This window comes from Triturus cristatus, chromosome 11 (assembly GCF_964204655.1).
Source record: "Triturus cristatus chromosome 11, aTriCri1.1, whole genome shotgun sequence".
In the NCBI taxonomy this organism is placed as follows: domain Eukaryota; kingdom Metazoa; phylum Chordata; class Amphibia; order Caudata; family Salamandridae; genus Triturus; species Triturus cristatus.
The window spans coordinates 278,509,321-278,528,089 of NC_140594.1; the positions used below are offsets into that span (position 1 = coordinate 278,509,321).

General features: G+C 43.8%; 1 protein-coding gene across 1 annotated transcript in view; it reads right to left on the bottom strand.

Annotated features, from left to right (window-relative positions):
- Nucleotides 1-584: 584 nt before the first annotated feature.
- The window catches only part of LOC146784031 (SEC14-like protein 2), a 534,640-nt gene continuing 516,455 nt past the window's right edge, over nucleotides 585-18,769 (bottom strand). Inside the window, exon 12 of the mRNA XM_085634515.1 lies at nucleotides 585-7,228. Within this exon, the coding sequence (XP_085490641.1) occupies nucleotides 7,080-7,228 (149 nt within the window). The 3' untranslated portion in view covers nucleotides 585-7,079. The remainder of the gene's footprint in view (nucleotides 7,229-18,769) is intronic.

Sequence of the window (18,769 nt, forward strand, 5' to 3'; positions counted from 1 at the left end):
CAAACGGCTTAGAAAACAGTTGAGACACTCGGACAAAAAGAGGTAAACCACATTTTCAACCATAACAAATGAAACAGGAGTCAAACACATAGCAGATATCCTAGGATTGCCAATGAAGCAAGCAATCTGCTTTTCGTGTGATTTTCCAATTTAAAAGTAAACCTGAAATATAAATATTTATTCAGGGAGCAGAAAAACAGAATTCTTCAAGTGACTACTAGGCCGTCAGGCAGACTAGTACATTCTCCTATGTAAAAGATTATGCCAGTTTGCACCCTGCCTGCTTTGTTTTTACCTTTTCAAGAATTAATGTTTAATGGTGCTGCACTTTAACTTTACTCAACAGAATACAACTGAATATTAACTTTTTAGGCATGGTTACCACAAGATTATTTTCAAAAAATGAAATGTTATACCACATATATGGAGAGATATTCTCATGTTTAAAAACACACTGTTTGGAATGTGAGACAAAGGTACCTTTTACTTCCAAAATTCCTTGGATCTGGGGGGTAAGTTTGGAATTTTGAGAAAAGGGTATAAAATACCAAGTTGAACTTTAAGCAAGAGAGTAGAAACAGGAAGAGTTTTAAATATTAGTTTATTTTCTATTGATCAGAAACAAAGAAATCGTTTTATAAATCTAGACAATATCGCGGTTTTTATCTTCCCTAGACGACTCTGAGCCGAGAAGGCTGGGTGGCAGAGAGAGGGCATTCATGAGGTGTGGCATCCGGGGTTTAGTGGTACCTGTGGCAAGCAGCTGCAGCATCAGGAACTGCAAATATTCGCGCTAACCTGCCCTTGGAAAATAAATACCCCCACACGCCATGCAGTGGATAACCCCACCTGCCATCCTACCTCCAGTATGGGAAAGCCCCTTGTGTGGTCCTACTGTCCACACCGGTTAAGAGTGCTGTAAACATTTGCCCTTGAAGGCATCACAACTGCTACTACTATAATCAAACAAACATTGAAATTAACTCATCAGTTTTAAAGTGCTAATTACAGCGTCGCATAAACAATCTGTTAGAAACATCATTACGAATCCCCAAATTCCACCCCAAAAAAATTTGAGCTACTTCTGATTCGGGGAAAGAGGAAAATGACTTGCTAAGAAACTTACAATATAACTGATCAGACGTGGACTTGTTCCAATGCCTGGAGGGGCACAGAAGACACCCAGGCAAGCCACAGGGAACACCATTTATCGCACACTCGGGCAGGCCACAACCAATACACTATATGGAACACGTAGGCATGACACAGGGAACATGTCCTGTCGCACATCCAAGCTTGCCATATCTGACATCATCTGACATACCCAGCCATATCACATAACATTTACAATAGGCCATGCACAAGAATTCCAAAGTGTACTTTCTGTAAGTGCCTGAAGTACACTTTAAGGTGCATAACCTATAGCACTCCTATAATGAGCACACCACATATGGCACACCCATGCCTGCCATATGGCAGCAACATATGGCATACTCAGGTATGTAATGTCGTGAATACCATAAATGTCAGAACCAACCATGCACAAAAGGTATAACACACACACAAGTGTGCTAAAGTGTATATATTGTATAACACACCCAAGTATATCATATGGCATACCCCGCTGGGCTACAGGCACACACCATGTGGCATATCTAGAAACAACGGAACATTTACCATGTGGCACTCCAAGGAATTACAGGAAGCACATATTGTATGGCACATCCAAATAAACCACAAACCACAGACCAAACAGACCACCATGGCTTTACATGGGGCATATGGCACTCCTTGGCATGCCATTGAACACATCTGCAATGGCACACACATGTGCATCAGACAACATGCCATATGACATACCTGGGCATGGCAAAGGACTCATATCACTTGCAACACACTCATGCTAAAAGATACACACCTCATGGGGGCAGTGTCTGGCATCCACACAGTACACAACCAATGACCTACAAAAATAGTCTAAGACCTGGTTGTTCTAGCCCAACTTAATTATAACAGGAATCAAGGTTTCCAAATGTTAGATATCTCTCAATATCTATATATGTGTTTCTGGTTTCTACACGTTTTTACTTTTCCTTCTATTTTCTATGTCTACACAGTCGTCTATTATTGTAGGACTAGAATGCTCACAGTTGGGTGCTTAGCGATATACAGTTCACAGTGGTTTGGTATGGTAATGTATAGCAACTGGCATGTGCTATGCAATCTCTGCTATACAGTATAGCACAGACTTTATAGTCGTACAAGTTTTGGTATGTGCTGTATTCCGTACATATATGTGCTATACAATAAGGTATACTAGTCATATACTGTATAACATTCATACGTTCACCACTAGGCACATGCATTAAAGCACACCAAGGTATGTGCTAGCCACAGGCTTTATGGTACAGAGAAGTACGCCTAGTTACTTTATGATAAGCATTCATGGTACACCTGGGCATATCATTGAGTCCTGTTCATACAGCACACTCAAGCATGCCGCAGCTGGACACAGAGCATATTACACTCAGGTTGTTTCAGCATTTTTATGAGGGAAACGAAAAAAGTGCTGTGGTAAACCATATAAACCAGAGGAAGCTGTGAGGGTCTTGTGACTCCCTGAGCTGTGAAAGAGAGATGCCTCGGTTTTATCATTACAAATAACACTGCAAATCAACAATGCCTGAACAATGTTTGTACCCACCCATTGAAGCAATGTAGCTGGTCATAGCCAAGTCTGCAACAGGAGATGTTGGTTTTCTGGAAAGTGCAGTGAGTTTTTGGTTCCTCAAATTTTGAATGTTTGTTCATTTTGTCACAAAACTTAAATTGAACCTTCTGCACCATATGTAATGAAACAATAGTTAAGACATCAACACATGGAGAAGCAATGGTTGAATATTCAGCACCATGTGTGATGAAACAATGGTTGATCCTCCAGGACTTTGTGTTGAAACAATGGTTTAACCTTCAGCTTCATGAGTGATGAAACAACGCTTGAGCTTCAGGGTGGTGTAATGAAACAATGATTGACTCTTAAAGAAGATGTATAATGAAACAATGGTTAAAGTTTCAGCATCATGTGTGATGAAACAACCTTGGAACCTTCAGCAACATGTGCAATGAATCAATGGTTGAACCCTCTCTCAGCAACATGTGTGATCAAACAATGACTGAGTCCTCAGCGCTATGCATGATAAAACAATAGTTGACCCGTTAGAACCAGATTGGACACCTACATTTTTTTGGTATGTTTGTCTATCATGTATTATGGTATGTTATGTATCCATGATGTGTAAAAGCACTTGCCATGTGCTAATACATGTCTTAGGGTGTCCTAGGTACCTAATGGTGTTGAAAAGCAAGCTGCCTTGTGCTCTACCATGGAGCTTCCATTGTGCCTGGAAGCCCACGGATTATAACAGGGAGCATTGCTTGAGTGTGTTGTATACGAGTGGGTTGCACCAAGCATACCCATGTATTAAAGGTACAGGACGATTTGTGTTTGTCCATGACTAGTTCTCGATTTCCTGTTTTTTCTAGAAATAGAGTGTCCTTACCATAAGGGTGGAATGTTTTTGTCTATCATCTTCAGTGATAAAATACTCCAGAATTTTGTCTTTTCGTATCCATGTTGTTTTATAACCGGATACCCACCAAGGAGTACAATAGCAGAGAATCACCTATAGTCATGCATGCCAAAATAATTAATTCCACAAAAACTATAGGGGTAATGCCCATAACAGACCAAAGGCAATGGCGAACATAATGCCATGTATACGAAACCCAAGACCAAATTCCAAATGTGCAAAGTATACATCACAATGAATCAGTAGTAGTGACCTATCAGGAAAATCACCTTAAAATAGCAAAACCTTTGATGTCATATAGACGTAATTCCCCATAACTAGCCTTTCAGGACTCGTCTTACAAGAAGGCACACAATCTGGAAACAAAGTAATGTTCCTCACTGGTAGAAAGTCACTATTGGTGATGGAACTCGCACATAGCATCTGGAGTCACAGAGAATTAAATTGGTACCTATCTCTTGTTATAAGAAACAATTTGGTAATCTTTTACAACATTTTAAGTTCTATTCTACTTGGGTGCATGAATCTGTGCACTTGCTCCCCCTCACCATCTGAAGACTGAGCAGTGAGGCCAAAACAGATACTTCATCTCCTCGTTTACAGGTGGAGCCTTGCTTGCCTATGCATTGGTACGGACTAATTCGAATTTGTATGTTAAAGAATGTTTTGGGCCAGGATTGTATTATCCTCCCCGTTCACCTGGGGAATCCAAAGCGGTTTGCCAGTCTGGTATGCTGAAACATCAACTATAGCTGCTGGGATAATTACACATTCAGTGATTTAACTGCATGTCAACTTAATTTACATATTTATTACCATCAATAGTTATCTGTAAGCTGTCTTTTTCAAATAGTTGCTATGGACTTTGATAATTTAGTATTGATTTTGTGTACATTTTGATTACTGATGTAGTATTTACTATTGTCTATTACAGGTAATAAATACATTGTTTTATTCTGTGATAATCTGCTTTATGATTTCCTTGTCATATTTTTGGGGTCTGCATGATGTACGTTTTACACTGATGTTCCTCTTTGGTCAGTACCACTAAGTCACTGTGATTAATTAATACTTTCCCGCTGTGGGTTTTTGCCTCAAGGTTCGTACACGAAGTGCACCAATATATTTTATGATACTCAAAAGTTAAGACTTCTAAAAAGATTAAAATGTTTTTTCAGACAACTCCTCTCCTACAGGTAAAGGCACAAAGAAGGAACTCCACAGGACAATGAAGAGATGCACTTTTCAGTCACTCTGGTCCACTGGTTCTCTCAATAGCAATTTGTCCTCTTCTCTCAAACATAGGGGGGTTCTGCCCTCCTACTATCCCCTTCACTCATTTCCACACCCAAAAAAAGCATGTCCTCCGTCCCTTCACTTGCAGAGGGCGTTGGATATGGATGACTGAATAGTTTGGCTGTTTTTGCTAGTCTGACTGGCGGAATAGATCCTCAAGTGGTCACATCAGCTTCAATTCTAATCCTCAGATTGCAGCTGAAAGGGCTAAAATAGGCAAGGGCTAGGCCTATACAACATGGAACAATTATCAAAAATATTAGACCTTCTCCTTAACAATGCACCTACCTTCCCCTACCCCATAACATGCAAATGTCTCTTCTATTGCAGTTGTTCTACTTTACAGATGGGTGTAAAGCCAAACTCAAGCCAGCAAAAAAATAATAAGTGAAATTCAGACTATTTTATGTCTTTTCCTCAGTCTCTTTCACTCACACCCTTCAGCAGATTACACTGCCACAAGCTAGGATTGGTGAGGTAGAAACCACATCCCGAACTGGAAAAAATCAGATTGTAGTCTCCAGGTGGCCAAGTGCAGAATCCAATCTTCAATGGTTGCAAAAGTTCTGAGGAAGATTATTTTCCCCTTACAGGTGAAGCAGCAGCGTACCGACTAAAGATGGTCTGTGAATGTTCATGTTTCACCAAATCAAAAGTCTCTTAACATACAGAGGGGCAGCTTAGAACCTGGATGTGTGGTGAATTAACAGGGCCAGGATGAAGGTCCAATATCTTAGCGACAGCAACGCTGAAACCTTATGATGTCCTAAACAAGCTTTTTGTCTTACCAAAGTCACACAAAGCATTGCCTCATGAGAAGTAAACTGTTGTTGGATAAACTGTTGTTGGATAATGGAGAACAAAACTACTCCCGAAAAAGAAGTGGAGCATTACAGTGGATCGAACAAGATGCTGTGGGAGGAAAGAGATGGTCTGGGATGAGAGAGACCCTGAGAACAAAGTAAAGGGAATTAAAGATCTAAGAAGATTATGGTCTATGAGTGAGAGTGGGAAGGAAAAACATAGCGTTGTGAATAAGAGGCACAGAATAGCAGCAAGCACGAGAGCCAGAGGAGATCATCACGAGAATCCTGACTAGTGGAACCGTGTTAGTGACAGCAGGGCTGCCTGAGGGAGGGATAGGGCAAAAAAAAAAAAGCAATATGAATGAGTGCACAAGAAAGGATGGTGGTGAATGAGAGAGTGTGCGCCCAGGAGTTCAGTGAACAAAACCCAGCATAGCAGAACAGTGTAAATGAGTGACCCAACGCAGAGTAGCATGCTAGGAATAGGAGGGGTCATGGAAAACACAGTCCAGCTGGTGTGAAGCCTAAACCCAGGAATTCAGAGCTTTATGAGCGGGAAATTGTTGGAGGAGAGTGGCGAGAGTGAGGTGACAGGAACAAAGCAATAGCAAATGAGGGGGCTGCAAGCACTGAGGGTTATGAATGAAAGAGACCTCACAGAATTGAACAGTGGGAATCGGGTGTGAAAAGCTGAAAAGTGGGAATGTTAAGAGCTTTGAAGAGCTGAAAGGTAAGAATAAGAGAGGCTTATGTGTAATGTGTGGGAATGGCAGAGACATTTGAGGGCTACGAGGTGGCAACAGAAGAAATTTGGGAGAGCTGAGCAAACTGGGGGGCTGACATGTGAGAATGAGAGGGATCTCGGGGACCTGAGAGGAAATCGGTTAACTTAACAGTAAGAATAAGAGAAGTACGTTTGAGCTGACAGGTTGCAACCTAAAAGACCTTTGAGAGCTGCAGTGTGTTCATGGAAGAAGCCTGGGAGATATTAGAAGTGGTAATGGCAGAGGCATAAGAGAGCTGAAGGGTGGGAACAAGTGAGGCCCAGAAGAGCTGAGCAGTGAAAACGGGAGAGGACTGGGAGTGAAGAGTGGCGGGAATGGAAGAGGTCTCTGACCACTGAGCAGTAGGCATTAAAGAAGCCTTGTAGTGCTGAGTGATGGTAATAAGAGAGGCCTGGCTGAGAATGAGAGCGCTCACAAAAGTCACGGACTGTAATGGAAGCTACTAGAAGCACCTTGGGGTAAACATGAAAGATACTCAGGAGGGTTGATTGACAGGAATGAGCAATCACTAGAGCTCCAGAGGTGGAGAATTCCAGAAGACCAGAGGGGCAAGATCTTGGAGATCCCCTGCTGAGACACACAAGCAAGAGGTTCATTTAGGATTAATCATTAAGACTAATGGCCCTTTCCAGCTGGTTCCCAAGGTTTTGGATGCTGGCCTCCGAGCCTCGGTCTGGTAACAGGACCTCTACGGTGTAGCTTATCTTCTTGGAGTATAGGTAGCTGTAGGTGTTGTCAAAACGTAGGACATCTGCAATGAAACACAGAATAATAAGACACAGACACTAGGTGATCCCCATGTGCTCATCAACACTCATTTACCATATTTTATGGGTTCTCTCCACTCAGAGGAGTAGCCTTCTCAACAGACCAAAGCTTGCCTTTAAACTCCCCGATACCCAATATCATCATTTGACTTCCACTGAGTCATTGTTACAATCTGCATTCGCCTTGAACTCAATCTCACTACATTGCCTCTTTAGAAAAATATCACCACCTACCTGCCCTACTCAGATTTAGTCCTAGTATTTATCTTCAGACAAACCCTTACCACCTGCTTCCTTCTCAGTATCAATTTCATCATGTCTCCTCCTAGGTCAACTTTCATCCACAGGCCTCCTCCTCCTCAAAGCTGATCTCACTCACCTGCCTCTTCTTAATAGCGACTCAAGTCACATTTCTCCTCTGTAGCCGTTTTACCCCTACTTTGCTAGCATTATGTAGCCTGAGACATCCAAGGCCTTAACTGCTGCATAGCTGTATAAACACCACATAATTTCTCTTTTAACCTGTGAAATCCAGGAGTGAGTGCTTACATTCGTAATTGAGAACTAAGTGGCTATAAACATCTTTGTATCATAGAGGCAAATACAACACAGTTTTACCATGCCTCTGCATGACTTGTCTACATTGTTTTTTTTTTTTTTGGAGAGAGGTGGGCGGGGGGCAGACGGAGGAGTTTTATATAGCGTGAACTAGACCCGAAGATATCAGAACGCTTTACATGAGCACCAGGCGAATTACAGAGAGACACATTTATTTTTATCAGGCATGGGGAGATTACGTGATTTGCCCAGAATCACAGGATGTTGAGCGTCCCTGCCGAGACTCCAACACGGTTCCCCAGCTTCGAGGACGACCACCGTAGCCGTTCGGTCACATCCTCACCCTTCTTTCAGCTCTAATAGGGAGGAAGAGGACTAGCTACTCTCTTGCTGGTTGGCTAGCTCGACATCACTTGCATCCTGCCTACGTTATTTTCTATGTTCTTGATTTGCTGCCAACAGTCTGGCTGTTCCTCCATTCTCCTCTGCCTGGGGCTGTATGTATTCAGTTGTCCTTCCTACATTTTTACTGTCCTTCCACTTGATCCTCTTGCATACTGGTCCTGGACGCTACCCATTTTTCTTGTTTTTTTGCCCAGCTGCATACCGTTTTATTTTTATACCAGTTTACATTCCCCAATTCCTCTTCTCTGACATTCAATGCCCATTATCAAGTTCCCACAAAGGTGTTTACAACAGTCCTGTGGTGGCTGCTGCTCAGGGCAAATTTGTAACACGTCTGTAGAGTCTAGAAGAGCTGCCCATTCATACTCTGGGGTAGCTGTCTTCCAAAGCACAATTTCATTCTGTGAATATCATGTTGATGTGCTTTGTGGTCTGGAGTTTGTACATCATTGTAGTATTGTCCGTATGAACCAACAGGGAGTTTGTGTTTATCGCAGGAAGGAAGGACTTCAGTGATAGGTGGACCATATATGGTAAGATGCTTCTTTGTCTGACCATACTCCTGGAGTCTGTAAATGGCCCATATGAGCACCCCATCCTCGGAGGAAAGCATCTGTGACAAGAGTTTGGGTCGGGAGATCATGATGGAAGGGAATCCCCATCTTTATATTTTGTGACTTGGCAGAGACTGGAGTGCAGGCTGCGACAGAGTTAGGTTCTGTTCCCAGTTGTTTGAGGACTGCTTTCACTGATGCTCCAGACACTGTTGCAGCGGTCTCATGTAAAGTCTGGCATGGGGAACTATGCAAGATGCCATTGACCCCAGTAGGGGCGATATCTGTCAAGCTGAAGGATGATGAGTTTGCAACAGAGTGAGACACTTCAGACGGATAGATGACAGTATCTCCTCCAAAGGATACACTTTTGTGGAATAGAAATCCAGAATAGCACCCAGATAAGAGTACTATTAATTTGTTTATGTTAACCTGAAGACCTAGTAGTGAGAATGCAGCCAGACAAATTTGGAAATGCTTTAGTTTCTTAGGATGGACTCTCTATAGATTTAATTTAATTTATTTAGTTTATAAAGCGCAACAGCTACCTCAAACAGAGGTGTTGCGGCGCTATAGCAGGGAGAGAGGGGTTTACCATGGATCTAGCTCTGGCTAAATAGCCAGGTCTTCAGTGTTTTTCTGAACTCCATTTCAGATTGAATCGGGCATAGTTTGATAGGTAAAGAGTTCCATACTCAGGTCATTACCACTGTGAATGCTCTACCACCGATGCGTGCCTTAGCGTTCTGGTAGTTAGATATAAGTGATAATTTTTGTTGGTAGGGGCATATCCGTCGCCCAAGAAAGCTAGGACAGTTTCCTCTCAGAGCTCGAAAGGCTACCATTACGGCTTTAAACTCTATCCATTTCGCCACTGGCAGCCAATGAAGCGGTCTTAAATGCCGAGAGATATAATGTCGAAATAGTACTTTTCTGCTTAATCTCGCAGCCGCATTTTGCACCATCTGTAGTCTCCTGATCAGATAGGCCGGCAGCCCCAAGTAGAGACTATTCGCATAATCCAACCTTGAAGTTACTGAGGCATGTACAATAATTCATTGGCAGTTCTCCGGAAGTAGGTGAAGAAATTTCCTCAAGCTTCTAAGTATACCAAAGCATGAGGATGTTATGTAGCGTACTTGGGTCGTGAACGTGAGATCCGTATCCCATTTTGCGCCCAGGTTTTTTGCCGTAGATGAGGGAGTAGGTAAAGGTCCCATTTCATCCGGATACCACAGTCTAGCCGGCGGGGGGATGTCTTGCCAAGGAACAGGACCTCTGTTTTCTCCGCATTGAGCTTTAGCTTGTAGAGGTTCATTCAGCTGGAAATGTCTTTAATGCATTCCTTAAATCTAGAAATGGATTCCACAGAGTGATCATTGAAGGAGAACACCAGCTGGGTGTCATCCCCGTAAGAAATCACCTTTACTTCCCATTAGGAAAGGAGTGAGAAAAGGGGAGCCAGATATACATTAAAAAGTAGAGGCTTAAGGCCAAGCTCTGTGGTACTCCGCACCACAGAGGTTTGGCTTCAGACTTAAAGGGTTGTAGAGAAACCCTTTGTGTGTAGTTACTAAGATAGGACTATAGCCAAGAGAGAGCCACCCCTCCCAGTCCTACACATTTCAGTCTGGCTAGTAAAATTTGATGATCCACCGTGTCGAAGCCCTCAGACAGATCCAAGAGCACCAGCATTGCTGAGGCACCTGTGTCCGCAGTCATTCTTACTGACTCTGTCACCTCCAACAGAGCCCACGTGTTATGCAGAATGTCATGCTTATTAAAAAAGTTGGTCAACTGGCGCTGAACCACCTTTTCCAGCATTTTTGCTGGTTCTGGCAGAAGTGAAATCGGGCGGTAACTATTGAGCTCTCCTGGATCTACATTGGGCTAATTCATGAGAGGCAGTAACAGAGCATGTTTCCAGGAATCAGGAAAGATGCCCATAGTGAGTGAGGTGTTCCATACATGATTCAGGATGGGGTTGATCAAGTGAACCAGTGACCTCCACAGTTTAGGGGGGCAAGGATCCTCTGGGTACCCAGATTTACATTTCAGGATCTCTGCCAAGGATTCCTGCTGTGAAATGGGGAGCAATTCAGAAAAGGGGACCTCGTCTTGTGGGTTTTCACAGTTTCAGATTCAATTGTGTCCATTCCAGTCCTAAAAGTGTCAGACTTTTTGAATTTTGTTCTCAAAGAAGTCCGAATACTTTGCACATAGTGAGGGAGAGGGGGCTACCTTACTCTCCAGCACAATTGGCTTAGTGAAGGAACTCACTAACCTGTAAATGTATTTGCTGGAGTTCTCCGCAGTATTAATTCGTTTTACAAAGTAGTCCCTTCTTACCACCCTCAACGCTTTTTGAAATTCCTTTAGTACTTCCTTATCGACCAATCTGGCCAATGGACAGTATTCTTTCCTCCAGAGGCGTTCCTTTTGTTTACATTAACTTTTTTCGGCTCCGAGTTCTTCAGAGAACCACAGGGCTGATGGACAATTTCTCGAGAGGCTACCTAATCTAGCTGCGGCTACGTTGTCCATGGCTGCCGAAATCCATCCGTCCTTGGCAGTCGAGTCTACGTTAGGGTTATTTTTTAGTTGTGGCAGACTCTTCAACAGCACTGGGCCTAAGGACTCCAGCGTCAGTCTCTTCCAATTTCTTTTTAGCATATTACCAGTTATTTCACCAGGCTGTGGGTTTACTATGGTGAATGAGAAAGGAACTAGATAGTGGTCTGTCCAGACCATTTCTTGCGGTGTCTCGGCGAACAAGGATGGGAGATTTGAAAATATTAAATCTAGAGTATTGCCCGCACAGTGGGTAGGGGCTTTTACATGTTGGGATAGATTTACCCCATTGAGTGACATTATTAGCTGAGCGGCATGAGTACAACCAGGGTCCAGAATATGTAGATTAAAATCTCTTAAGGCCATGTAGTTGGCGTATTGTAGTGATTTTTGGGCAATGAAGTTGCAAAAATCTGGGTTTAGGCTGAGGGAAACATCTGGGAGGCGATAAATCAATAGTCCTGCGAAGGAGGCTGTGGGTCCAGTATTTATGCAAAAAGTCAGACCTTCAATCAGGCTCAGGTTTTGCAGCTCTGTAGTGGAGATCTCCCAAGAGTCCCTCACAATAATGGCTACTCCGCCTCCTCTTTTATTGCCTGTTCTATTAGCACAACAAACTTTAAAGCCTGATGGAATGGCTAGAGCTGGTTTAGAGTCCTCCTTCAGCCAAAAACATCACATTCCAAACATTGCTGGACAGGGATAACCATATGTCGTCTGCATGCTTGTGCAGTGACCTACAGTTGATAATGCATGCTCTTATTCTGTCTCCTGGTTTCCTTAGCCCCAGGTCACGAGAAAGTGCTCTATTTCCTGGGATCCCCCCTATGTTTCACAAAATGACAGCCTTTACAGAAATGTGGAAGTATGGCACTCGCCAGATCAAAGTCCTGGCCCACTGGGCATAAGTTCCCCCTTAAGCTCAAAAGTAAGTCTCGTGTCCAGAAAGAGTTTCTATCGATGTTAAAAGGGGCAGCATGGCTGGCAATGAGGCAAGCCTGGGGGTGGAGCTGTGTCCCTCCGCACAACGTCAGGAAGTGTCGTGCTAGACCGGGTACCGGTAAAGTACAAAGTGATATGTGCCAAATCTACGTTTTTCACAGTTTTAAAACTCAATAGTAATCCTAAAAACAGTTCAATAAACTAACGATACAGCAACTTTTAAAATTAGCCCCTCCGCGCGCTGCTTACAGTCCGCTGCGTGTCCGTGCACACATGTGGATTAAATAGTGTGTATACCCGGATATAAGGCAAGCCTGGGGGTGAAGCCAAGTCCCTCCGTACAACGACAGAAAGTGTCGTGCCGGACCGGGGACCGGTAAACTACAAAGTGCAATGTGCCAAAAATACATTTTTCACAGTTTTAAAACTCAGTAGTAATCCTAAAAACAATTCAATAAACTAACAATACAGCAACTTTTAAAATTAGCCCCTCTGCGCGCTGCTTACAGTCCGCCAGTCGTCTAGATAGGGGTAGATGAATATATTTTACTTTCTTAGATGTGCTGCGACGTTAGCCATGCATTTTGAAAAGGTCCTTAGAGCCAACTTTAACTGTAAATTGAAGTTGCTTGGAGCCTGCTATGAATTGTAAGAATTTCGATGTTTCTGTATGATTGGTATGTGGACATAGGCATCTTGATGGTCTATAGCACACATTCAGTCTCCTTGTTGTACCTGGGAATATATCTGGTGTAGTGCCACCATCCAGAACATTTTTTTGTATAATTTTGTATAAATTGTATATATTTGTTCAGATTTCTTAAGTCTAACATGGGCCTGAATTCTTGTTTGGGTCCTTTCTTCTGAACCAGAAAGTACCAGTAGTAAACTTTCTATCCTTTCTGATAGTGTGGAACATCCTCCACAGTGTTCTTCGCAACAATGTGTTGACCTCCTTTTGCAACAGATCTAGCTCATAGTCTGATGGTTTGGTTGGTGGTATTGAAAGAGGAGGGGATCTGAAGCATAGATAATATATATTCTGCACAATATTCAAGACCCATGTGTCTTTGAATATTTGGAGGCACGAATGGACGTAGTTGCTTGCACTTCCTCTTACTTGAATAATCGAGAGAGAATGGAGAAATCATTGTTGTACAGGTGGTTTACCTGTGGAAGCAGTTTGTGGTTGCTGGAGACCTCTTCATGAGATTTCCTGTTGTGGTATGGTTGTCGTGGTTGTTGCTGGTGCAACCAATGAGGGGTTTGAACCCTATGAGGGTTCTGTATTGCCTTCTGAACTCCTTCCTCTTTTCCAGGCCAACTGCTTTTGAAGTGTCCATTTCGGACTTAATTCTTGATATTTCATTATCTGCATGTGAGCCAAATAATGTTGAGCCTGAGAATGGCAAATTAGCAATCCTCTGTGACGCTTCCGGTTTTAGGCCAGGCAGCCTCAGCCAAGAGTTGGGTCTAGGAGAGATGCCATGGCAATACCCATGCGCTGCCAAGTCTGACGTATCTGCCGCTGCCCCAATGATTTGATTCAAGACTAGCATTCTGTCATTAAAAAGACTTCTTGGAAGTCTTGTCTATTTTCCTTTGGGAGTTTGCCTGAATATTTTTGTAAAGACTCCCACAGGGAACAATCATATCTTCCCACGAGACCTGTCGCACTTGCTGCCTTCAAGATTGTTGCAGGTGTTCCGCACATTTTCTACCCAAGAAGTCCATCCTTTTGCTCTCTTTATCTGGTGGGGTAGTAAAAGTAGGAGCAACCATATACGTTTTTTTAGCTTCAGCTACAATCACCTAATCCGAGTAGGACCTTGCCTTAATAAAAGAGGATTTTCATCTGGTGGTTTGTACTTCTTTGGAATTCAGGAAGGAACTTACCTAATCGATTCAGGCTTCAGGAATAGCTGCATTTCTGGTTTTAAAAGATCTGGGAACAAAGGTAGGAGAGGTCTAGAATAGGTTCTTTGGTGTAAAGTCTCAAAGATGACTGAAGGCGAGGTAGTCCTTATGGGCATTGTGATGTTAAATTTCGTAGCCCCCCTCTCTAATAAATCATTAATAGTGGGGAAATCGTCTACTGGTGAGACTCTAGCTGGAGAGGTGTCCATTAGAGTTAGAGTTTAATCCCTTATAGAAGACTGTGAGGTAGTTTGAGGGCGAATATCTCCAATAGTGAGATTGAGACCTTGCTGATCTTCTGCCCGATTGTCTTGAGTGAGAAGAGGTAGACCTTGCAGTAGATGGTTTTCTAGAACTAGTTCTAGATCGAGTATGATGTCTTCCCCTCGGTGATCTCAGTCTTCTTGGGGGGAGGGGGTGGCAGGTGTCTATCTGACTGGTGACGGAGCAGAATAGGCTTGTCCTAACAGCCTTACAGCTGAGACTGCCCCAGGAGATAGCTAGATGGACAGGCTGTCTCCGGCGTGTTCCTAGAAGTCGAATATGTTCGAGAATAACCTGAACCAGGAGTAACCCCTCTCCGCTTACTTACGTCTTGCAACCATCTTGGTGACAAGTGGAGTGATTGAGCTCAAGATCTTGATGTCACAGATGTTGGTCTTGACTGCGACTGGGTTTGATGTGACGCTTAAGTCTTTGACGTTGATAGAGGTGGCCTCAACGAGAGAGGCTTTACCACTGGTGGCGGTGTCTTTGCCGTCGACGGTGAATGTTTCGACGCAGACTTTGGTGGTGTCTTCGATGTCGATGGTAGTGTTCTCGAGGTCCAAGGAGGAGTTTTCAACATCGACACTTGCCTTGATGTCAAACGACTGTGGTCCGTTGACCTCGAATGGGGCCTCAAAGTTGACTTCGATGGAGTACCACAGGTAGGCAGATTCCTCGAAGTTACGATCCTCGATGTCATACTCCTCGACGTAGATCAGGAACAATGTCTCTCCCCTTGATGCCTTCTCTCCTTGGATCTGTCTCTAGGGAAGTCCTTGGAGCAGGAGGAGAGCACTCTGGATATTTTTCAAAAAGGCAGAGATCAGTGCCCCAGGATCCTGTTTCCTGGAGCTGGAAACATGAACTGGCCTGTCACCTGTGGGGCATGATGGGATACTGTGGGTACTGTAATGTCCCTAAAGGCACAATACCAGTTGTATTAGCTGAATGTATTCCTTGCAACCTTTTGACTAATTGTGTCTTTCACATTTCCTTTTCCTTTTCAAGAAAGGTTTGTGAAAGATTTACTGTGTTCACTTATACTTTACACGGACATAAAATAAATGTTTCGTTTTAAAATGAAAATAAAATTTGGACTTCTTGGCCTATTTATAGGCTGCAATTGTTGGGAGTGTGGTTTATTTAGATTAATGTATGTATACAAACGTGTTTTATAAGTGCTCAGGGGTCCCACCGCATGGGCGGGACTATTTAGTGCTTATGACTATTAATGAGAATTCCCTGGAAGAGAAATACTCATTTTGAGGCTGGAATCTCTTGAAGAATACTATCCACATGGTTCTAACTCTTCAATTAACAAAAGGTGCCAGAAAATAGACCAAAACACCTTGTCATTCAATTCTAAATTTAATGGGCTACTGAGATTTTTTCAGGCACTGAAAAGCAAAGTGTAGTAGCTGGAGAAGCCCATTCAGCCCCACCTGACAGTAGGAAAAAGCTTCAAACAACATGAAGGACGTGCAAGAGGGCTTGGAAAATATGGCCCAGCCTTATGTTGGATATTTCACTAGGATACGTAAACTTCGACCTATGACACTTTCGGTCTGCTTGGATGGCAGTAGAATTGTGGATACCTGTGGAGGACCTGTTTTTAGCAATAAGGAGATGCTTCTGCCTCAATACTGCTAATCCTTCAACAGAGATACAGGCATCTGGTCTGACATTGAAACAGAAGTAAAGCAACAAGAAGTAGAATGAATACTTCTTTTGAATGCACCCCTGTTTATTTTTCCACAACATTTCCAAGTTAGTTGAGAAAAAGAAGAGCGAGCTCATGCTACTTCATTGTGAATTTGAAGCAACGGATATCCAGTTGAGCATTCTCCACCCCACAAGGCTTGATGGTTAAAAGGACCAGTTTTAGAGTTGACTGGACAACTGTGGTCTCTTGCACTCATTGCAGAGAATGACGCCTCCCTTGTTGTAGATCATCTACTTAGTCTACCTTTATATGAAGCATCTTGCCTCATCATGAACTCTGCGATGTGCGTGGGACTGCATGAGACGAAAGAGCTTAGAGGCCCATTCCCAGTCTCTATTGACCTCATTGTGTTTGATGGCTTGAGAGGTGAACTTTGGGTAATGTTGCCTGCTGTCAGAACCACGATTCCTCCATATGGTACTGTAATTTAATTATTCTACTTGGGTTCTCTTCCTGACCTCTAGGCATTCTCTGCCCTTCTTCAATCCCACTTGCTGTGGTTATCCTCTTACCTTTCCCCTTCTCTTTTTCTCATCTTTTCTTTTTTATGATTTCTCACCCTCTTTCAAGCTGAAGCCCTTCCGAACCTCTAGCAATGGTCACACAGGTTGCTCTTGGGCTTTAGGGTAGCTGTGTCTAGATAGATGTAGAAAGTGACACTTTTGACATGGTTAGCCCCCACTTTTTGCCTGGAACATGATGTGATTTCAACTGAAAGTGCATTGGGTCCCTGATAACCAGGTCCCAGTGCCAGAGCTTTTTCCCAAAACTGTACCACAATTGGCACAACTTCAGCAACTCCTGTAAGTCCCTAGTAAACGGTACTCCTGGTACCCATGACATTGGGACTGTAGAGGGTACATTAGGGCTGCAGCACCAATTGTGTCACCCTAGGGATCCCTCACCAAGATCATGCAAACTGCTATTGCAGGCTATGTGTATTAGTACAGCGAAAACTGAAGAATCGACATGGCACACAGCCTTGTGTGTCATGTTCACGGATACTGCGTGAGGTATAGGTAAATCACCCCTACTGCAGGGTGCACTATATGTCATGTGTAAAAATATCTGCATGAACAGATATGCCCCTACAGTATCTAAGACCATTTTTAGATATTGAAAGTGCACAAGGAAGTCATATAGGGACCATGGGCTGGACACCCATCATTCCGAGTTCCCCAGCACCATGATAGCTTCACTGTACCCAGGGATGTTTGGTACCAAACATCTCATCTTAATAAATCCACACTGATGGCAGTGTTGGATTTATTAATAAATGCACCCAGGGGACACCTTGGTGGATTCTCTAAAACCTACCAAACACTAGTGTGGCCTCTGAATAGTTTTAGGCAGTCTGCCACCACCAGACATATTTCTGACCTCATGGGGTAAAAGCCAAAGCTCTCATGGACCACGAACAATGCATGGTCTGGAAGGAGGTGCTTCACACCTCCTCCAGATCAGAATGGCATTCCAAGGCAGGAAGCTTCAAAGGTGATGCCGCCTTTGAAATTCAACCCAGGTATCTCCAGATAGTGGAGGATGCCAACCGTCCTGCTCCATATTTGATGGGAGGACAGGCAGGAAAATTAGTTATATTAGGAGGTGGCCAACCAATGTGGACCCCACTTTTCAGTTTCCTCCATCTTGTTTGTGAGGGAATGAGCCAATTAATATCAGTGTTGGGCCCGCTCCACAAAAAGAAGTGGTCACATAGAGGGTGTAGACACCCTAAAGATACGTAGCCCATTGGCTACTACCTGGTCCTCCCCTTAACACCCATACATTTTGTATTTAGGTGGCCCCCCTGGATCCTGAACTTTTGGTTCACAGGGCCTAAAACGAAACTGGACAAAGAAGAGCTGCTGGCCCAAGAACAGAGTACCTGCTGCATAATTTTGGCGCAAAACCAAGTCTGCTGCCTCCAAGGACTCGACCATCGTGGTGTGTTGTCTCGCCCTGCTGCTGTGAGGCTTCCAAGAACACCGGAGCACCTTCAGACCTTCGCCAATCACTAGAGATTTCCCTTGGACTAGAGGATCTACTCCCCTGAAGTCCACAGGCAGCAAACCCGCAGAGTCCGGTTTACCGACTTGCAGCTCTCCGGCAACACATTCGCAGCAACCGAACCAGAAGCGGTACACTAGCTCCAGAGGGTCAGATCTGTCTTCCCACCACGTGTGAAGATACCATTACCTACTGGAGCCGTGCCGTACCAATACCCGGGGTACAGGATCCCCTGCAACATGCACGGAGGTGAAGTGTCCAATCTGGACTACAACTGCCCAGGAAGCAAGCACCAGTCGAGGGACATCAGAACCACTGAGACCCACTTCATGAGGGGCCCCGCTGTCTGGAAATCATCTCTGCAATCTGCTTGCCCCTGACCATGAGGACCGCCTTGACACCCAGAGCCCGACTTACCTACCTACTCTGCACCGAGCCCGTCCGGCCTGCGAACCGATGAATCAGCTGTGCTCCCATGGTGCTGAGGGCCTTTAGACCTGATCACTCGTTTGGGGTCCCCGGGACTTACTTGTAAGACCTCTTGTGTAGCCTGTTTTGAGGTGGCCCTCTTCTGCGTAGTG